This window comes from Entelurus aequoreus, linkage group LG20 (assembly GCF_033978785.1).
Source record: "Entelurus aequoreus isolate RoL-2023_Sb linkage group LG20, RoL_Eaeq_v1.1, whole genome shotgun sequence".
Classification (NCBI taxonomy): Eukaryota; Metazoa; Chordata; class Actinopteri; order Syngnathiformes; family Syngnathidae; genus Entelurus; species Entelurus aequoreus.
The window spans coordinates 3,563,561-3,587,267 of NC_084750.1; the positions used below are offsets into that span (position 1 = coordinate 3,563,561).

Here is a 23,707-nt window from a genome sequence, read left to right on the forward strand (position 1 = left end):
ATTGTAAAGGACAATGTTTTAGCAACTGATTGCAATAATGTAAATTTGTTTTAACTATTAAATGAACCAAAAATATGACTTATTTTATCTTTGTGAAAATATTGGACACAGTGTGTTGTCAAGCTTATGAGATGCGATGCAAGTGTAAGCCACTGTGACACTATTGTTGTTGTTTTTATTTTTTATAAATGTCTAATGATAATGTCAATGAGGGATTTTTAATCACTGCTATGTTGAAATTTTTACTAATATTGATACTGTTGTTGATAATATTCATTTTTGTTTTACTACTTTTGTTTTGTTCTGTGTCGTGTTTGTGTCTCCTCTCAATTGCTCTGTTTATTGCAGTTCTGAGAGTTGCTGGGTCGGGTTTGGTTTTGGAATTGGATTGCATTTTTATGGTATTGCTGTGTATTGTTTTGTTGGATTGATTAATAAAAAAAAATGAAAAAATTAAACAAAAAAAAATAAATAATTTAATTTTATTTTTTTAAATCGATTTTTTAAAATGAGAATCGATTCTGAATCGCACAACGTGAGAATCGTGATTCGAATTCGAATCGATTTTTTCCCACACCCCTAATATATACTGTATATATATATATATATATATATATATATATATATATATATATATATATATATATATATATATATATATATATATATATATAAAATTAATGCAAATTTTGCTTGTATTTTCTCCTTTTTTTTAAAAGTGTATATTATATACTGTATATAAAAATGGCAATAAAAACGTTTTTTTAAGTACCAACTCTTCTTTCCAACAATGTATAGGAATGTACAACATCTGGACTAGATCTGACCAATCTAAGTCTGAGCACGAACTCATGAAGCCTACTTGGATGAGCGGCGAAACGTCTTCTAAGACAAACCAAACAGTCCAATTGCGATCAATTGAACGCCCTGAGATAACATCTGTCATTTCTGGGTGTCTGCGGTACTGCTTGTCATAGACGATGCCTTTGGACAATAACTCTGTTAGTTAATGTGTTTTTATTTTCATCACTTGGTGATTTTGATGTAATGTTGGTATTTTGTATATTGTACTATTCTTCATGTCATGTCTTCAAGTGATAGAAAAGAATAGACACGTTCAAGTCGCTAATAACAACTGGTTGGCAACATGTTGATTGCTGTTGTTTAGTCCATGTCTGACTTTTTTTTAAAGCCAAACAAAGAACTTATCTTTCCTCTTTTTCGATGTATACTACTCATGTTTAAATAAGTTTTACAGCAAATTAATATTGGGTCCAAATATCGGTTATGGACATCCTTAACTACTAATAATTGGTATCGACACCAAAAGACCAATCAGTCAATCTCTAGTAAAAATGTCACCACAAAATAGTAGTTTTGCTGTAGATGTATATTTACAATACAAACAACAGAGAATTGTATCCTACAATAAACATTTTTATGACATTCATCCATCCATTTTCTACCGCTAGTCCCTATCGGGGTTGTAGGGGTGCTGGAGCCTATCTCAGCTGCATTCGGGACATATTACGATAAATATCAAACAGCACTACTCCGAACATAACAATAAAACAAATGTCACTGAGGTAATTGGAGTCCAAAGACTGGAATCTATATGTTCAGTTTCGTATATTCAGACAACATAAACTTAAAGGCCTACTGAAACCCACTACTACCGACCACGCAGTCTGATATTTTATATATCAATGATGAAATCTTAACATTGCAACACATGCCAATACGGCCGGGTTAACTTATAAAGTGCAATTTTAAATTTCCCGCTAAACTTCCGGTTGAAAACGTCTTTGGATGATGACGTATGCGCGTGACGTAACCAGTGTAACAGAAGTATCGGTACCCCATTAAATCCAATACAAAATAGCTCTGTTTTCATCTCATAATTCCACAGTATTCTGGACATCTGTGTTGGTGAAGCTTTTGCAATTTGTTTAATGAACAATGAAGACTGCAAAGAAGAAAGTTGTAGGTGGGATCGGTGTATTAGCGGCGGACTAAAGCAATACAACCAGGAAGACTTTGACTCGGATAGCAGACGCGCTAGCCGACGCTAGCCACCGACCGCACGGATGATCGTGGTGAAGTCCTTCGTCCTTCCGTCGATCGCTGGAACGCAGGTGAGCACGGGTGTTGAAGAGCAGATGAGGGCTGGCTGGCGTAGGTGGAGCGCTAATGTTTTTATCATAGCTCTGTGAGGTCCCGTTGCTAAGTTAGCTTCAATGGCGTCGTTAGCAACAGCATTGTTAAGCTTTGCCAGGCTAGGAATTATTAACCGTGTAGTTACATGTACATGGTTTAATAGTATTGTTGATCTTCTGTCTATCCTTCCAGTCAGGGATTTCTTTTGTTTCTATCTGCATTTGAGCCCGATGCTACCACGTTAGCCCAGTAGCTAAAGAGCTTCGCCGATGTATTGTCGTGGAGATAAAAGTCACTGTGAATGTCCATTTCACGTTCTCGACTCTCATTTTCAAGAGGATATAGTATCCGAGGTGGTTTGAAATACAAATCCGTGATCCACAATAGAAAAAGGAGAGAGTGTGGAATCTAATGAGCCAGCTTGTACCTAAGTTATGGTCAGAGCGAAAAAAGATATGTCTTGCACTGCATTCTAGTCCTTCACTCTAACGTTCCTCATCCACGAATCTTTCATCCTCGCTCAAATTAATGGGGTAATCGTCGCTTTCTCGGTCCGAATCTCTCTCGCTGCTGGTGTAAACAATAGGAAAATATGAGCAGTCCTTCCTCCGGTGTCGTCACGCTACTTCCTTTAGGGGCAAGGCTTTTTTTTTATCAGAGACCAAAAGTTGCGAACTTTATCGTCGTTGTTCTATACTAAATCCTTTCAGCAAAAATATGGCAATATCGCGAAATGATCAAGTATGACACATAGAATGGATCTGCTATCCCCGTTTAAATAAAAAAAATTCATTTCAGTAGGCCTTTAACAATATAAGAAACTGAACATACATTCAATCAGAAGACATATTAAATGCAATAAGTGGATAAGTCTAGTTGGCTTGCTAGCTAGCGAGCTGCTGTCACACTGAGACAGAGTGGCGACAAACGCAAAGGAAATGAAGATACCAGAAAAGTTGAAACGTATGGTTCTGTTTTTCAAGGGGCAGTTGCCAACCAAACATCACTTGTATGTGTTTTGTGAACGTGATTACGCCCTCGATGAGAGGATCGGTGAATCATCATTATACCTGATCTCACAGATCAAATGTTTATGCTAACCATCAAGATGTAAAGTCTCCGTTCTGTCTGGATTTTTAATCATGGTGAGTCCTGAAATATCCAAACTACACCTTCCTATTTCTAACTAACCTATACAAGGGCTACACACTCCGCTGTCTTTTGATTGGTTGACTGTCATATCCTTGTCATATTCATCTTTATGCAATTCAATGGCAAGGTACACGCTGTTGCAGTTATCCACGACACCCCAACACTGGAAACGTAAGCCTGATGAGCATCTACCTGGTGGAAACAGTCATATTATGATTTTTTTTCTACTTTTAAAACACTTCCTTTTGGTCTATACAACATACAATGGTGGTGCATTAGTCCAAATTTCTTCAATCCCCTTTTCTGCAGAATGCACATTTTTGTGGGCGGTCTTATTGACTTCCACTGCATCTCCACCCCGTCAGCCATTTTGTAGTTTTTAGCGCTTCCATATGGAGTCTATACACTACTCCAAAAAATTAAAATGGGGGTCTCGCACAAAGCTCTTCAGGAAAACTTCTACCGTGTATGGAGATATCCTCTGCCGTAAATAAGGCCAAATATGTCTCTAAAGTCTTAGATTCCAAGAGGCTTGTTTGCAGAAAGTTTGAAAGAACCTGTAGTAGAATTTCTGACCTTTGAGCTATATTTCGTGTCTATCAAGAATGTCTGTTTGTTTCATTTCTCTTCTATTCTATACCATTGAAGGACCAGATGTAGGGCAAAGTTGAATATGGAGTCGCTCTGACCATTCTACAAAATGTTTTGATTGTCTAAACATGACTAAGGGATTCAAGGATGTTGCAAAACAAACATGTCGAAAACAACGGGACCTTGGGGCATGGGGAAACAGATAGAATGGCCAAGTGACAAGGGCTGAGGAAGATTTGCTTGATTCTTGTGTCCTCCGGAGGACGTTTGTTTGTCTGCATGGGCAGCTCAATCCGACTTTGCGCTTTTGACTATGGGTAAATAAACTTTTTGTACTAAACTCACTTTTGTTGCTGTTTAAGCTTCGGACAATCCACTACAAACCCAAGATTGTTTTATAAATATCTCCGCCATGCCTCCATGGTTTGATTTCACATTTTCGGTACTTACGGGATTCCAAATACTCAAAAACAGGTACAGTGCTACCCACACACTATACCATAATTTTGTTCTATTAATTGTCAGGTTATACTGCGCCAAACCAACTGTACTGCTTGTTCTTTTACATGAATACTGAATTCTTACTGCTCCGTAGGGATCACAGAATCATTTCATACATACACCATACTGTGAATGCAAGTATCATCTGCAAATGTATCATGTATGATAGAACAGCACAGACCTGTTATAGTGATGGAGATCCCTGGAAAGTGTACTGTTTCCGTTGTAAGTGGTGTGGTAGAGAGCATACCTCTGCTTTGGGGGAGAGCTGGGAGAAAAAACACCTTTTGGGTTAAAGTAAAAAAAAAAAAAATTGTTTTCTCAAAGACAAATGACACCCCATTCATAGTAGTCAGTGCAAATTAGCAACATGCTAATTTGGAAGAGTGCTTTTTGTCAAACAATGTGCAGACAAATACAATAATCCCATTACCCTGAAGTGGCAGAGCCTTAGACACATTTGGCAGAATCCATCCATCCATCCATCCATCCATCCATCCATCCATCTTCTTCCGCTCATCCGAGGTCGGGTCGCGGGGGCAGCAGCCTAAGCAGGGAAACCCAGACTTCCCTCTCCCCAGCCACTTCGTCCAGCTCCTCCCGGGGGATCCCGAGGCGTTCCCAGGCCAGCCGGGAGACATAGTCTTCCCAACGTGTCCTGGGTCTTCCCCGTGGCCTCCTACCGGTCGGACGTGCCCTAAACACCTCCCTAGGGAGGCGTTCGGGTGGCATCCTGACCAGATGCCCGAACCACCTCATCTGGCTCCTCTCGATGTGGAGGAGCAGCGGCTTTAGTTTGAGCTCCCCCCGGATGGCAGAGCTTCTCACCCTATCTCTAAGGGAGAGCCCCGCCACCCGGCGGAGGAAACTCATTTCGGCCGCTTGTACCCGTGATCTTGTCCTTTCGGTCATAACCCAAAGCTCATGACCATAGGTGAGGATGGGAACGTAGATCGACCGGTAAATTGAGAGCTTTGCCTTCTGGCTCAGCTCCTTCTTCACCACAACGGATCGATACAGCGTCCGCATTACTGAAGACGCCGCACCGATCCGCCTGTCGATCTCACGATCCACTCTTCCCTCACTCGTGAACAAGACTCCGAGGTACTTGGGGCAGGGTCTCCTCCGCAACCCGGAGATGGCACTCCACCCTTTTCCGGGCGAGAACCATGGACTCGGACTTGGAGGTGCTGATTCTCATCCCAGTCGCTTCACACTCAGCTGCGAACCGATCCATTTGTCAGAATTCTAATTTAATATGTAAAATCTTGGTATACTGTAAAAAATTCTATTGGATCAAGTAGTAAAGTACAGCATTGTTGTTATGTAGGATCTTTAAGGTAAAGTTACATTGATTTGTAGTGTTTCAACTGATAAAATAGTCTTACAAAATTGATAGAGACCCCCAAACATGTCACCCTTCGACCGTCCTGCAGCCCCATCAGCCAGTTATAAACAAAACAACATGCCACCAGCATCCTTCACCTCAGGTTCAGCTCCTCCTCTGACTTCTCAGGGGTGTATAGGCCATCCCCTTCCACGTAGCCATGGCAACAGGGCAGCAGCTCAATGGGGTTGGAAGAAACTGGGGGCGGACAAGCCTTGACACAAGACACACACACACAGATCAGACGGCATCATCACAAGAGTCAATCAAGCACAGAGACAGAGAGCTGCATGTGCACTCCAGCCTCCCTGTTCTATTTCCAAACACAATTTCTGCTTTAAGTTGGATACAGCAGGACAAATATTTGTGTGTGTATAGATATATAGCAGCAAGACAACCTCATCAGAACACAATCAGGTTCAGCTATCCATCTGTCGGAATGTGGCTGCAATATTGTTCCCTTTGCTAGCATTACTTTTAGCACGCAGATTATTATACCGCCGCGTTAGCACCTTTAAATGGATGCAACGTGTGGCTGCTGCGTTGTCAAGGTGCCAACGCCATCTGGCCAAATCGTAATCGAAAAATAAAGTGCACTTGGAAGCCCTCCCAGCCTGTCTTGCTCAAACCACCACGCTTCTCCGAGACGGACGGAGCACAAAGACTACAAGATTTTTTCCAGGATGACTTTGTTGTGCGCAATTCGTGCTGTGTAGGAGGACATCATGCGTAAGCGGTTAAGAATACTCGTGTAAAAATAGACACCGCCATACGTGGCGTACAGCGTGATCTCCCGGGAAACGGGTTTGATGATCGCTACGAATGTGATGCCGGAGATGTTGACAGCACACGTGAGCATGTTTAAATGATACGTTTGATGCTACAATGGACTTGAAAGCACCATCAGGCATCAAACATGGAGGGATGTGGAGACACTGCGCTCCACTGGGGATTAGTAGCAACTCACAAAGACTGTAAAATGAGCGGCGTTTGACTGATGGACAGTTTGTTTGGATAGCAGCGACACTGACCTGTGTCTCCATGATGCGACGCTTTGATTTACGCGATTCTGGTCCGCTCGACCTCCTCTGGCAGGGTAGCAACAGCGGGCTGACATTGATGAAAACAAAAACAAACACACATGCAATATAATGCTTTTGCTAAGTAGAAAAGGTCCAAAGTTTCTACAATTTTCTGTATGAGGGATAAAATAGGGATTAACAAGCAAGAACTGTACATTTATTTTACCTGGTAATTACCATCAAACAGCAGCTTGTAGAGCAGATATGTCCAAAGTGCGGCCCGGGAGAATTTTTGTTATTGTCCCTTGCTATTACACCGACAACAACAAAACTGGAAATGACCCAAAATAGTGCCTACGAACAAAAATGGAGGATTACCTGTGTGTCCTGACAGTATTGTTTAAAGATTTCTGTCAGGGTGATCATGTAAAGTGACTGCCTTTTCAATAAAAGGACCACAACTATGGAACTCTTTACTGGACACTTTGAAAAGTATACCTGCACTTGTCACTTTCAAAAAACAAACAAAATTAAAGCTGCAAGCAGCGTTGGTCGGGCTCGCATATTTGGCAGGTAATAGTTGCTGATGGATGTCAATCTATGAAATGTAGGTCTAAGTGAGACCTACATAGACGTTTTTGTTTCATGTCTCTAAGACGTTCCTACCGGAAGTTACCAGCAGTTTTGTCTGTGTTTTCCTCTGAGGAGCAGTTTTGTCTCGGTTTTATTCAAAAATTGCGCTAGAGCGCAATTTTGAGTTTTGGGGTTCGGTTTTTTATTAGATCGCAATTTCCGCCAGTCCTGATGTGTGTGAAAAGATTGGTGAGTTTTTAAGTATTTTAAGGGGGTCAAATTACAGCTCAGAGGCAAAAATTAGTGTTTTTAGTAATTTTTTGTCTTGAAGGGGAAATTGCCAACTTCCTGTTGATTTTTGCCCGAAGAAATTAATTAATGAAAAGTAGGTCTAAGTGAGACCTACATGGAAGTTTTTGTTTCATGTCTCTACGACATTCGTACTGGGAGTTAGAGGCAGTTTTCTTCCTAGGGGGCGCTAGAGCGCAATTTTGAGTTTTGGGGTTTGGTTTTTTTTGACTAAAGAGTTTTGTTTGCGTTTTTTTAAGTGTGTGTAAAATTTGGTGAGTTTTGAAGCATGTTAAGGAGGGCAAAGTAGTCCGCAAAGCTGCGGAATAATAAAGAATAATAATAATAAAACCTTACAAATTCAATAGGTCCTTTCGTCCCATTGCAAAAGGACTCCCTTTGAGATTCCTTTGACAATGGGCCGTGCGGGCCCTAATTATGGCTAGTTGAGCAACAATCGTGTTCTCATGTTTAGTTTTTACTCATTTTTACTAATTGGTTTTTATCTAGTCTGCACTTTGTCTGTGTTATTATTATTATTGGATTTTATCTAGTTTGCACTTTGTCTGTATTATTACTATTATCATTATTATCGACTCATTCTATTTTTTATTTTCCTATTTTAATGATGTTGGATCTGTGTTGTTGTTGTTGTTGGGGACAAGTGTTGTAAATTAGCTTTGGCTACAAACACTATGATGCATACATTGGATAACTGTTTCAGATGTCTATGTTTTTGTATCTGTCCCTATTTCAAATAAACCTCTATAATATCAGGATTATCGTGGCATTGTGCGTTTTCACCAGGATACACATGCTCTCAAGATTTTGTACGTTTTCAATTATGTAAAGCCTTCGAAAGGTAATAGAGTTGCTATTTTTTGTTTTTTTTTGGTCTCAGTTTCTCCCGTCAATGGGTGCGTGTCAATTGCGTTTTATTACGTTTTATGTGACTTTGGCTTTACACCAGCAGTTCCCTTTCCTGACACAATCTTATCAATTATCTGGGCTCGGGACCGGCACTCGACATTTCCATTGGACTCAAACCCGCATCTGCCCGAAAAGTCCGCAGTGTGAAACATTACACCTCCTAAAAATAATTGTACAGAATAATTTTTTAAAAAAGGCCCCGTTTACACTGCAAGACCAAATCTGATATTTCTGCCCTCAAGTGACACTGATCAGATTCTGAAAGCTCCAAAGTGCTTCAAATCTGACCTTTTCGCATCAGACTCAGGCCACGTCAGTGGTAGTCTAAATCCGATTGGAACCCGATCTTTTCAAATGTGACTTCAGTCTAAACGCAAGACGAACCGTATGTGACTTTTCGTCAGATTTGGGCGAAAAACGTTATTCGTGTGCGCGGGGAAAGACGCAGCTCGCCAGTGGAAATGGATATACTTAATCACAACATCCGGTTTTGGTGAGCAAAGTCGATCTCCCGAATTTTCAATGCATCACTTGTCGATAGTGTGCAAATAATAGGCTATACATAATATATGAATATATATTCTGATTCCAAAGAAATAGCGATTGTTGATGTCTGTGCCAAAAAAAGGATTAGAGCCCTCCCAATTATATTACACTATGTATGTCCATACATTATATTGCTTTTATTGATTTTCATGTAAAAAGCACAATTTTTTAGGGTGTGGCGACCATATCTTCAGTGGCGACTTTTATTTTATTTTGTAGCAGTAGTAGCAACTTCCTTGTTCATTTACGGCAGGGGTGTCCAAACTTTTTCCACTGAGGGCCGCATGTGGGGGCCATTTTGATATTTTTCATTTTCAAACCATAACAAAATATATGGATTTTTAAAATGTATTTTACCTTTAGGGGTCCCGGGTACCATAAAGGGTCTCAGTTATTAAAATGTTAAAAATAAGTCTAATTTTTATTATTATTTTTTATTTAATGCTTACAGTAAATCTCTATATCAACTTTAAAAAAAAAAAAGGTTTTATGGCTTTTCTGTCAAAAACAACTTTGTTTTTTATAGTAAAACTGAAATATGCAGTATTTAGTAATTAGAGCCCTAAAAGATCAATAATGCAGGACACCATTGATTTGAATTCTTTAATATTTTTGAGTAATCAGTGAAAAGATAAATAAAATACCACTAAATATATTTGGGATCCAAAAGGTGCCCCACTCATAAAGTGATACATTTTTATTTTATTTTATTTTTTTTTTACTTTCAACACTTAAGTTACGAGATCAACTTCAGATATATTTGTCGATTTTACGTTTGAACTATTATTTTGTTTGTTTTATGCTCTTTTGTCAAAGAAAACATTGATGTTTTTATATGGCAACTACACAATATATGCAATATTTACCACATGAAACATTTTCAAGTGAAATATTTGAAGTAATTGGAGCCTTGAAAATAATTCATTATAACTTGGATTTTTTTGTCATTATTTTCTTTTTGAGCAATGGCAAAAAATAAAGAAAGACAAAAGAAAAGAAAAAAAAACAGCCTGCATGGCAGCTTTGTGTCAACATTGCAACTTTTTCTCGTTAGATTTCACCTCATTCCACTTTTTTTAATGTTCTTTTTTATTTTTTTGCAATAGCATTTCCAGAATGGGTGGCGGGCCGGTAAACAATTAGCTGCAGGCCGCAAATGGCCCCCGGGCCGCACTTTGGACACCCCTGATTTACGGAATCTGGTCAACCTCCTTTGTTTCACTTTATCGAACTGTGCATGCAAGTGACGTCAACGCCACAATGGGGCTATATCGGCGCCTGTCCGCGTTTACACTGCAGTCTAATAAAAATAACATTTTACTTGCCGTGTAAACACTCAGCTGAAGAAAAAAAAAATCTGATTTCTGAAAAATTCGATTTGGGCCACTTTGGCCTGCAGTGTAAACATAGCCATAAAAGAAACACTTTTAAGATGGTCCCTTTGGTCAGCTGTACTCAAATTAACCTGTTTTCCTTGCATAAACCATATCTTGATTTTAGCACGTTCCATTGTGAAGTGAAGTGAATTATATTTATATAGCGCTTTTTCTCTAGTGACTCAAAGCGCTTTACATAGTGAAACCCAATATCTAAGTTACATTTAAACCAGAGTGGGTGGCACTGGGAGCAGGTGGGTAAAGTGTCTTGCCCAAGGACACAACAGCAGTGACTAGGATGGCGGAAGCGGGGATCGAACCTGCAACCCTCAAGTTGCTGGCACGGCCACTCTACCAACCGAGCTATACTGCCCCACATTGTTTAAAGAGTTTTCCGAAATGCGACACTCATTTGAAAAAGTTGCAGCACTCCACAAGACATCTGTAGAGCTATATAACTGCCAAATTGGGTGCTTGAGAAGTTTACAAAAGACGACTGATCCCCTCCACACGGTGAACTAAAATGACCCGAGCAATATAAAAAAGCTGATTGCCTGTCTTGTATGACAACCACTGTGTTCTTTTACAGAGGAATACACATGTATACAGCAGAACATTAGCCTGTTAGTGGCAGTAGAGAAGCAAATATCTAAGTGAGTGGTTCTTAACCTGGGTTCGATCAAACCCTAGGGGTTCGGTGAGTCGGGCTCAGGGGTTCGGCGGAGGTCAAGACACACCCGACTCATCGTGTGAATACAAACTTCTCCCTATCGGCGTATTAAGGATACGGCAACAGCAGAAGTCAGACTGATTTGCAGGTGTGTAATTTGTTGTGAGTTTATGCACTGTGTTGGTTTTGTTCTTTGAACAAGGTGATGTTCATGCACAATTCATTTTGTGCACCAGTATAAAAACATGGTAACACTTTAGTACGGGGAACATATTCACCATTAATTAGTTGCTTATTAACATGCAAATTAGTAACATTTTGGCTGTTAACTAGTTATTATTAAGTACTTATTAATGCCTTATTCGGCATGGCCTCATTATAACCCTAACCCTCTAACCCTGGCCCTAACCCTCTAACCCTAACCCTAACCAAATAACTCTAAATTAAGTCTTTGTTACTTATAATATGTTCCCCATACTAAAGTGTTACCAAAAACATGTAACTTTGTCTCGAATTTGAAAAAAAAACATTTTATTTTTCACTAAAGAAGGGTTCGGTGAATGCGCATATGAAACTGGTGTGGTTCGGTACCTCCAACAAGGTTAAGAACAACTGATCTAAGTCTAAAATGTGTAGTCCTGTAATTCCTCTATTGGATAAGTCTCTGTGTGGCTATGCAAGTGTACGTTGGTAAATCTCACTTCCTGACGTCTTCAAGGGGATCTGCATTATTTTGGGAATTTTGCCTATGGTTGACAATCCTAATGAGAGACAATTTGTAAAAATCGACTCGTTCATGGTGTCTGGCAATGCAGCTAATGGAAGCAATCCATTCTGCTTCTAAATCACTTTGAAAATGTGTCCAAAAACTGTCAACAATACTTAAAAGTGCCATATAGTGGTTAGAGTGTCCGCCCTGAGATTGGTAGGTTGGAGTTCAAATCCCAGCCGAGTCATACCAAAGACTATAAAAATGGGACCCATAACCTCCCTGCTTGGCACTCAGCAACACGGGTTGGAGTTGGGGGTTAAATCACCAAAATAATTCCCGGGCGCGGCGCCGCTGCTGCCCACTGCTCCCCAAGGGGATGGGTCAAATGCAGAGGACAAATTTCACCACATCTAGTGTGTGTGTGACAATCATTGGTACTTTAATCTTAATCTTTTAATATGTAGTAATGTGGCCAGAAATGGTACTGCAATCATGGCCAAAATTCCGTAGTCCCCTCCCACTCTCCCTGACTGAGGTTGCCAGATACGCAGCCGAATCCGAATCTTACTCCAAGGAACTTCAAATGGCAAACGACGAGTCCTACGCTGTAGGTTTCTCTTGTTTATGCTTCTTGCAAGATGGTTTACTAAGTAATTAGGCCACGGTTTACTAATGTCGAATTGCCAAATGTACTTGTAAAGTTACGCAGCAATATTTTAGGTCAGACAGATTGGATGGCAAGCCAAGGCCAAAAGTAAATTTACCACCACATTTCGTTCAGCATAACTCCATGTTGCATCCAACCTGACGCACTGCATTCTATTCCATGTACGCACATCAAAAGAGCATTGTCCACAAATATAAATAGACGGAGAAGACATTGAAAGGGTGAAAGAAACTACATTTTTGGGTGTAATAATAGATGATGAAATTAACTGGAACTCTCATAAAAAATATGCAACGTAAGGTGGCAAGAAATATTTCAATAATGAACAAAGCAAAATAGGTTTTGGACCAAAAATCACTCCATATTCTCTACTGCTCGCTAGTGTTACCATGTCGGAGTTATTGTGCAGAAATAAGTGGAAATAATTACAAATGTGCACTTCATTCACTAACCGAGTTACAAAAAAGATCAGTTAGACTGATACATACTGTTGGATATACAAAACATAAAAACACTTTATTAAATCAAAAATATTGAAATTCAACAATTTGGTAAAATTGCAAACAAATTATTGTACAAAGCAAACTATAACCTGCTACCCAAGAATGTACAACAATTCTTCTCAACTAAAGAGGAGAAATATAACCTTAGAGGAAAAACTAACTTAAAACATTTGTATGCACGTACAACATTTAAGACCTTTAGCATATCAGTACCGTATTTTTCGGACTATAAGTCGCAGTTTTTTTCCTAGTTTGCGGCTTATACTCAGGAGCGACTTATGTGTGAAATTATTAACACATTACCGTAAAATATCAAATAATATTATTTAGCTCATTCACGTAAGAGACTAGACGTATAAGATTTCATGGGATTTAGCGATTAGGAGTGACAGATTGTTTGGTAAACGTATAGCATGTTCTATATGTTATAGTTATTTGAATGACTCTTACCATAATATGTTATGTTAACATACCAGGCACGTTCTCAGTTGGTTATTTATGCCTCATATAACGTACACTTATTCAACCTGTTGTTCACTATTCTTTATTTATTTTAAATTGCCTTTCAAATGTCTATTTTTGGTGTTGGGTTTTATGAAATAAATTTCCCCCAAAAATGCGACTTATACTCCAGTGCGACTTATATATGTTTTTTTCCTTCTTTATTATGCATTTTCGGCCGGAAGCGACTTATACTCCGGAGCGACTTATACTCTGAAAAATGCGGTATGTGGAATTAAACTATGGAATGGATTAAGCAAAGAAGTTAATGTACTGATATGATCCAGTTTAAGAGGTTGTTCAAATTAATAGTGCTTACAAATAACAAGGAAGAAGAATTATGAGAAATACCTTCAACCTTATTGAAAACGGGATATTTTTCATCTCAGTATGTTTATCATCCATCCATTTTCTACCGCTTGTCCCGTTCAGGGTCCCGGGTGGTGCTGGAGCCTATCTCAGCTGCATTCGGGCGGAAGGCGGGGTACATCCTGGACAAGTCGCCACCTCATCGCAGGGCCAACACAGATAGACAGACAACATTCACACTCACATTCACACACTAGGGCCAATTTAGTGTTGCCAATCAACCTATCCCCAGGTGCATGTTTTTGGTGTATGTATGTTTATCATGACTGACTTAATTATATATTGCAAGAACTGCAGTATTAATCTTTCACTGATGTAATTGTGCTACAAAAAGAAGACAGTAAATGAACATATGTATTTGTAAACGCTCTGAAGTGGGAAAAGGGTAGGATTAAAGGCCTACTGAAATGATTTTTTTTTATTTAAACGGGAATAGCAGATCCATTCTATGTGTCATACTTGATCATTTCGCGATATTGCCATATTTTTGCTGAAAGGATTTAGTAGAGAACATCGACGATGAAGTTCGCAACTTTTGGTCGCTGATAAAAAAAAGCCTTGCCTGTACCGGAAGTAGCGTGACGTCGCAGGTTGAAAGGCTCCTCACATTTCCCCATTGTTTACAATGATGGCCGCCAGCAGCGAGAGCGATTCGGACCGAGGAAGCGACAATTACCCCATTAATTTGAGCGAGGATGAAAGATTTGTGGATGAGGAACGTGAGAGTGAAGGACTAGAGTGCAGTGCAGGACGTATCTTTTTTCGCTCTGACCGTAACTTAGGTACAAGGGCTCATTGGATTCCACACTCTCTCCTTTTTCTATTGTGGATCACGGATTTGTATTTTAAACCACCTCGGATACTATATCCTCTTGAAAATGAGAGTCGAGAACGCGAAATGGACATTCACAGTGACTTTTATCTCCACGACAATACATCGGCGAAGCACTTTAGCTACGGAGCTAACGTGATCGTGCTTAACTGCATATAGAAACAGACGAAATAAGCCCCTGACTGGAAGGATAGACAGAAGATCAACAATACTACCAAACTCTGGACCTGTAACCACACGGTTAATGCTGTACCGCCTGGCGAAGCCTAGCAATGCTGTTGCTAACGACGCCATTGAAGCTAACTTAGCTACGGGACCTCGACAGAGTTATGCTAAAAACATTAGCTCTCCACCTACGCCAGCTCTCATCTGCTCATCAACACCCGTGCTCACCTGCGTTCCAGCGTACCAGCGATTGACGACTCAACGAAGGACTTCACCCGATCATCGATGCGGTCGGCGGCCCGGAGACGGAGGAATTCAAGGTGAGGACAGCGCCGTTGTAGCTTTCGACGACACACCGGCCGCCATCAGAGTCGGCAAGAAACATTTATTTCCCCAAAGTTATGTACGTGACATGCACATAGCGACACGCACGTACGGGCAAGCGATCAAATGTTTGGAAGCCAAAGCTGTAGTCACGGTAGCGCGTCTGCTATCCAACTCAAAGTCCTCCTGGTTGTGTTGCTGCAGCCGGCCGCTAATACACCGATCCCACCTACAACTTTCTTCTTTGCAGTCTCCATTGTTAATTGATCAAATTGCAAAAGATTCACCAACACAGATGTCCAGAATCCTGTGGAATTTTGCGATGAAAACAGAGCTGTTTGTGTCAGGATACAATGGTGTCCAATACTTCCGCTTCAACCATTGACGTCACGCGCAAACGTCATCATATCGAGACGTTTTTCAGCCGGAAGTTTCCCGGGAAATTTAAAATTGCACTTTATAAGTTAACCCGGCCGTATTGGCATGTGTTGCAATGTTAAAATTTCATCATTGATATATAAACTATCAGACTGCGTGGTCGGTAGTAGTGGGTTTCAGTAGGCCTTTAAATAAGCTCTGCTTCTTCCTACTCTTTTTCGGACATGATGTTAAGAGAAATTATATGAAATTATGTGTGATGTATTATACTGAAAGTGTGTTCATGTTCGAAATAAACTAAACTCAATAAATCAATCACCATCTTTCAGTGCAGAGTGCGTTTCTATGAGCCAACCCACGTTACACAAAAACCATGTTACGCATAAATCACATAGCCTACTACCATGTCAATACACAAAGTAGAAAACCATTACATGTAATGCATTATATTGTGCCAAGCAAATACCACCCCATATGTGTTTGTTGCACATACAGTACCAGAAACCACAATTAGCCGTGCTAATGTTGGAACCCCCTTTCCTCAGTGTATCTGCAAATTGAGAACGAAATAGGCACTGACACTACCCATATTCACACTTATTTGTCAAAAATATACTTTTCCCTGTCAGTTGGATGACACATCGACATACAGGCTAACGGTCATAATTTCCCCCGTTAGCCTGTATGTCGATGTGTCATTGACCGGGCAAGCATGCTAAGCATTCGTTGCACGAACATACTAGCTTTGTTAGACAAGATCATAGACTGTATTGGACAATATTGTTTACATATGAAATGACCATGTCCATTTATTACAAGTAATAAGAAAACGTAAATGCCTGACTTACCTATCAAGGAGGAAATTAGCAAGTTTGACGTCAGATGAAAAAATCTTCTCCGCCTTCAATCGTCTCCATCTTTCAAAGGCACCCCCCCTGATACAAATCCTCATTTTGGTCCTGGCTTTGTCATGAATAAGCTGAGAATCGTAACGACGCCTTTTAGGTTTACTAAGGTCTGACATGTTTAGTAACTTTACCAGTGGCAGTAGCCAGACGAAGGTGGCGGTGCGTAACTGGCAACCTGGATGTGACAGACTCACAGACTTTCTAATTGATCAAACGGTGGAGGGCGGGGCATCGAAAATGATAACCATTTTTCGGGGCTGTAAAGCTAATTTTGAAATGAGCATATCCTGGCTGAACTACTGTTATTAGTTATAAAGGTATTCGAAAATTACATGATTTATTAATGCCTTTTGACATATCAGGGCCATTTATGACTTGACATGAAATTATTACATATGGAACCTTTAATTTACATTCCGTAGCCTGTATAATAACCAAGCTGGAGCAACATTGTTATTGTAAGAGCGAACACTGAAGAACTGTTTGTTTAGCATAGTAACACATCGCCTTGCGACGGCATGCTACGGTATTAGCCGTAAGCTAGCTACGGCGTCAACAGTTGAATGGCTTTTGAGTTTGTAATGCGCAACACAATAGGACACCAATCTGTAGTGACTGAAAAACAAGAACAATTATATTACAGTATCTGTAAAGTATCCTTTCATGTTTTGTTTGTACACAGCTAGCCAGACAGCGTATGTACTGTAGTTGTGATAACACACATGATGTGCTGCATGTATTATGATCAATGTTACTGTCACTCACTCGATGGACAGTTTTCCAACTGGCCTGGGAAGTTTTTTCAAGTTGATGTTGGGTAAGTACGCCAATAATGGCGAAGTAGCTTGGCTCCAAGTTCCACATTTACACGTCAAGTCACGCCGACCTCACTCGCTCGGCTTCCGTCTGCTCCAACGTCTCACCCTCTCATCGTGCTTGCTTCTAATAAGCAGTAGTTCATCCTCCTAATAATCAGCTTCAAAAAGATAAGGTTGTGAATCCTCATTTGTCCAAAAATAGTCGTCTTCATGTGTCTGTTACTAAGTCTGCCATGATTAGAAGACACTCGCGTTTGTTTCAGGAAGTAGGAACACACTTTTGTTGCCAGAAGTCGGACGTAGTTGCTATGGAAACGGAAATAAATGTGCAGAGGAAATAAGTTCCGCTATTGCTAAAAATGACCAACATACAGTAAATATTGTACAAAAAATGTATTGTTATGAATGTGTGTGTTACTACATTATATATATATATACTTGCAGTGTGTATATTGTACATATTACATATTGTTATGAAGGTGTATGCTACTAAATTGTATATATATACTTGCAGTGTGTATATTGTACATATTACATATCGTTATGAAGGTGTATGTTACTACATTTTATATACACTTGCAGTGTGTATATTGTACATATTATATATTGTCATTAATGTGTCTTTTACTACATTATATATATATATTTGCAGTGTATATTTGTTTTGAAGTTGTTATAGAGGCTTTGAAGGCTACAACGGTGACTCCCGTTAGCTGCATTTTGCAAGCATTTTTAAAATTATCTTTAAAATCCTTTGCGTTCTTGTCTCTCATAATGATTGTAGACGGTAGGCAAAATTCCCCCCCAAAAAGTGCAGTACTTTTTTAAGAGTTCAAGCCAGGCATTGAGTTGACCGCCCAGGCTTTAAGCTCGATTCCTCGATTTTTTTTACGAATTCCATTTTTTTCTTTCTTTAATGAAATACTTCTGTCAACAAAAATGTAGCATTGCACATTGCATGCAAATAATCATCTCTAGCATTGAGATTAAAGGCTTACTGAAAGCCACTACTACCGACCACGCAATCTGATAGTTTATATATCAATGATGAAATCTTAACATTGCAACACATGCCAATACGGCCGGGTTAACTTATAAAGTGCAATTTTAAATTTCCCGCTAAACTTCCGGTTGAAAACGTCTTTGTATGATGACGTATGCGAGTGACGTCACTAGTTAAACGGAAGTATTGGTACACCTTTGAATCCAATACAAAAAAGCTCTGTTTTCATCTCAAAATTCCACAGTATTCTGGACATCTGTGTTGGTGAATCTTTTGCAATTTGTTTAATGAACAATGAAGACTGCAAAGAAGAAAGCTGTAGGTGGGATCGGTGTATTAGCGGCTGGCTGTAGCAACACAACCAGGAGGACTTTGACTTGGATAGCAGACGCGCTAGCCGACGCTAGCCGCCGACTGCACGGATGATCGGGTGAAGTCCTTCGTCCTTCCGTCGATCGCTGGAACGCAGGTGAGCACGGGTGTTGATGAGCAGATGAGGGCTGGCTGGCGTAGGTGGAGCGCTAATGTTTTTATCATAGCTCTGTGAGGTCCCGTTGCTAAGTTAGCTTCAATGGCGTCGTTAGCAACAGCATTGTTCATCTTCGCCAAACTGGAAAGCATTAACCGTGTATTTACAGGTCCAGGGTTTAATAGTATTGTTGATTTTCTGTCTATCCTTCCAGTCAGGGGTTTATTTCTTTTGTTTATATCTGCATTTGAGCCCGATGCTATCACGTTAGCTCCGTAGATAAAGTGTTTCGCCGATGTATTATCGTGGAGATAAAAGTCACTGTAAATGTCCATTTCGCGTTCTCGACTCTCATTTTCAAGAGGATATAGTATCCGAGGTGGTTTAAAATACAAATCCGTGATCCACAATAGAAAAAGGAGAAAGTGTGGAATCCAATGAACCCTTGTACCTAAGTTACGGTCAGAGCGGAAAAAAGATACGTCCTGCACTGCACTATAGTCCTTCACTCTCACTTTCCTCATCCACGAATCTTTCATCCCCGCTCAAATTAATGGGGTAATCGTCGCTTTCTCGGTCCGAATCTCTCTCGCTGCTGGTGTAAACAATAGGGAAATGTGAGCAGCACTCCAGCTTGTGACGTCACGCTACTTCCGGTAGGGGCAAGGCTTTTTTTTATCAGCGACCAAAAGTTGCGAACTTTATCGTCGTTGTTCTCTACTAAATCCTTTCAGCAAAAATATGGCAATATCGCAAAATGATCAAGTATGACACATAGAATGGATCTGCTATCCCCGTTTAAATTAAAAAAAATAATTTCAGTAGGCCTTTAATAAAGTGCAAACTTAAATTTATGTCTTGAATAAAATTGTGTAAATAAACGTGTAATATTGTGTAATATGCAAATCAACAATCAAGTAAAACATTGAGAGGACTTTAGTTTTAGTAAGTGAATAAAAAAGAGGCTTTTTCACCGCTTCAGTCATCGTTCTGTGCATTGCTCTCCTTTTTTTAATCACACATGGTACTTTGTGTAAATAACTCCGCCACAGTAAGCTGCTTTTTAGATGGAGTTTGTTGTTGGTTTCTTGTTCGCCTCGTAAACAGTTGCATTTCCCCCACTTGCCTCGATGCCTCAGGTTTTCAGATGCTGCAATAGGTTTCTTGTGCTGCTGCCTTTGCAGCGTGCAGTCATTTGTTCCATGCCTGTTGCCGCAAATCCAAACCACTGACGACACTTTTCTTCTCTTTGGAACAAACGTCTCTCTCTCGTTAGCGTTATTATTAGCCATGTTTTGCTAGGTGTGGGAAGCTCCGCTAAGTAAATAAGTAGGCGGGTGCCAAAGCAAGAAGAGAGAAAACATTGTTTTTTTAAATTGTCAGCAAAATCGATATATCGCCCAGGCCTACTCTCATTCGGAGGGCCCAGTTTTGAGTCATGTGGACAGCAGGGGCTGGACCAGGCGGGTTACATATTGGGCAAGACAAAACACTGATACTGTAGTGGTGAATATCGCCGAAGGGAGAAACTCAGTCCTTACTCTGACCTTCTGCGGTGCGATATGTTGATTGGCGGCTCGGTGATGAGCGGCGACGAGTCCGACGTCAGCGGTGGCGGGGCTCGTACCTGAAGCCCAAAAAGACACTTCTTCTTCTTGATCTCCTTTCCAGAGACGAACCTGCGCGACATCACAGGGGGAGAAAAAAACGTCACGTAAATGAAGTCGCAGTAAACAGGATCACGCTCCTCTTTAAGCCGCCAAGCAAAACATACTAAATGAAATTAGCGACAGTCTTGGACATAATTAGAGACTGAGGAATTAGGCTCTTTTTGTCTGAATCAATGCAAAGCTATTTTGAGCATAGGCGCCGATCTACATTTCTGCCAGTGGGTGCTTGGTGAGTGTGTAATAGTGTTGTCCCGATACCAATATTTTCGTACTTTTTGGTACTTTTCTAAAGAAAGGGCACCACAAAAAATGTCATTATTGGCTTTATTTTAACAAAAAAATGTTTACGGTACATTAAACATATGTTTCTTATTGCAATTTTGTCCTTAAATAAAATAGTGAACATACTAGACAACTTGTCTTTTAGTAGTAAGTAAACAAACAAAGGCTCCTAATTTAGCTGCTGACGTATGCAGTAACATATTGTGTCATTTATCATTCTATTATGTTGTCAAAATTATTAAGGACAAGTGGTAGAAAATGTATTATTAATCTACTTGTTAATATCTGGTTATTTTCTGTTTCAACATATTCTATTTAGACTTCTGTTAAAATGTAATAATCACTTATTCTTCTGTTGTTTGATACTTTACATTAGTTTTGGATGATACCATAAATTTGGGTATCCATCCGATACCAAGCAGATACAGGATCATACATTGGTCATATTCATAGTCCTCATGTGTCCAGGGACATAATTCCTGACTTTATAAACATAATATACATTTTAAAAAAACAAAAGAAGATTTTGTAATGTTAAAAAATATCGATGTAATCATAGTAGTATCGACTAGATACGCTTTTGTACGTGGTATCATTACAGTGGATGTTAGGTGTAGAGCCACCAATGGCGTTTGTTTATATTGTAGCGTCCCGGAAGAGTTGGTGCTGCAGGGAATTCTGGGAATTTGTTCTGTAGTGTTTATGTTGTGTTGCGGTGCAAATTTTCTTCCAAAATGTGTTTGTCATTGTTGTTTAGTGTGGTTTCACTATATGGCACATATTTATGACAGTGTTGGCATTGTTCATACTGCCACCCTTAGTGTGACATGTATGGCTGTTGAGTAAGTATAACCTTCATTCGCCCATGTAGTGTGTGTTCCAAGTCAAGATGATTGTGTCATTAGTTAATTATCGGGCACAATGGTTAGGCTTTGTTAATTATACACTATATGATTTGCGACTTTTTTATTATGTAAAACAAACCAAACATGCCACAAAATTAACAACAACAATTTTGATTTTTCATAAATTATTTTAAAGATTGAAAGTTGCCACAATCCCACTTGGGTGCTCGCCTATGATTTGGAGAAATTACACGTCTGGTTATTGTGATTTAATACTTAGACCAGGGGTCGGCAACCCAAAATGTTGAAAGAGCCATATTGGACCAAAAATACAAAAACAAATCTGTCTGGATCCGCAAAAAATTAAAAGCCATATTACATACAGATAGTGTGTCAAGAGATATACATTTAAAGGACTTAAAGGAAACTAAATGACCTCAAATATACCTACAAATGAGGCATAATGATGCAATATGTACATATAGCTAGCCTAAATAGCATGTTAGCATCGATTAGCTAGCATTAATGCAGTAACCAAATATGTCTGATTAGCACTCCACACAAGTCAATAACATCAACAAAACTCACCTTTGTGCCTTCACGCACCACGTTAACAGTTGGGTGGACAAAATGAGACAGAAAAAGAAGTGGCATAAAACACGTCCTAGAAAGTCGGAGAAAGTTATACATGGAAACAAACTAAGGTGAGTTCAAGGACCGCCAAAATTAGTAGGACAAAACGGCGCTCGCCAAATACTCGAATCAGTGAAGCATGTTTAATATAAACACTGTGTTATAACAATTAGTGTCATGTTTGTCCTCCTACAGAAACCATATTAAAACAAAAAATATATTTTTTCCCCTCATCTTTTTCCATTTTTCATACATTTTTGAAAAAGCTCCAGAGAGCCACTAGGGCGGCGCTAAAGAGCCGCATGCGGCTCTAGAGCCGCGGGTTGCCGACCCCTGACTTAGACTATAATAAGAATCATAATGTAGTCTATGTACACAAGAATCGTTTATGTTTGGGGTGTGTTTGACGTCTCACCTGTCCTTGTGGGAGTTGAGCGCGTTGAGGAGGCTGTGACAGCGGTCTTGTCTGGGTGTGTCAGAGAGCTGCGCCGCGGACATTGAATGAAAAGTTAACGCTGTGTCGACAAAACAAACACAATCTTTCACCACAGCCGACATTGCATCGTATTGTAGATTGTATCGTATTCACGTGCGCTGGCAACCGGAGAGTTCGAGAAGCGTGGTCAAATAAAACCATGTCAAACACAACATTGTTTGTGACCTTTCCCAAATTGCATTACACAGAACACCGTTAGTTGAGTGGAAAAGATAAGCCTGGTCTTCACCAAGGTGTACGTGTGTTTCTACTGTCAAGCGTAGGAAAAATTACACATTATTCATTATTTCATCCCAATAAAATGATGGTAGCCAGATACTTGATACAGGAAGTAAACATACTATCAGTAATTGTTGGAACTGGAAGAGAAGTAGGATTAAAGGCCTACTGAAATGAATTGTTTTTTATTTAAACGGGGATAGCAGATCCATTCTATGTGTCATACTTGATCATTTCACGATATTGCCATATTTTTGCTGAAAGGATTTAGTAGAGAACATTGACGATAAAGTTCGCAACTTTTGATCGCTGATAAAAAAAAGCCTTGCCTGTACCGGAAGTAGCGTGACGTCGCAGGTTGAAAGGCTCCTCACATTTCCCCATTGTTTACAATGCAGTGAGAGCGATTCGGACCGAGAAAGCGACGATTACCCCATTAATTTGAGCGAGGATGAAAGATTTGTGGATGAGGAATGTTAGAGTGAAGGACTAGAGTGCAGTGCAGGACGTATCTTTTTTCGCTCTGACCGTAACTTAGGTACAAGGGTTCATTAGATTCCATACTTTCTCCTTTTTCTATTGTGGATCACGGATTTGTATTTTAAACCACCTCGGATACTATATCCTCTTGAAAATGAGAGTCGAGAACGCGAAATGGACATTCACAGTGACTTTTATCTCCACGACAATACATCGGCGAAGCTCTTTAGCTACGGAGCT

At 39.9% G+C, this 23,707-nt stretch overlaps 1 protein-coding gene across 4 annotated transcripts in view; it reads right to left on the bottom strand.

The window, feature by feature from the left end:
• Positions 1-23,707, bottom strand: part of phf1 (PHD finger protein 1) — a 110,050-nt gene that overhangs the window by 3,299 nt on the left and 83,044 nt on the right. For 3 of the 4 annotated variants that reach the window (XM_062029219.1, XM_062029216.1, XM_062029218.1), the window contains exons 10-14: positions 22,688-22,755; positions 20,384-20,521; positions 6,820-6,898; positions 5,887-6,002; positions 4,583-4,669 (exon numbers count right to left, since the gene is read on the bottom strand). In XM_062029219.1, coding sequence (XP_061885203.1) covers positions 4,583-4,669; positions 5,887-6,002; positions 6,820-6,898; positions 20,384-20,521; positions 22,688-22,755 — 488 coding nt within the window. The remainder of the gene's footprint in view (positions 1-4,582; positions 4,670-5,886; positions 6,003-6,819; positions 6,899-20,383; positions 20,522-22,687; positions 22,756-23,707) is intronic. The other variant, XM_062029217.1, reaches the window with a different exon arrangement.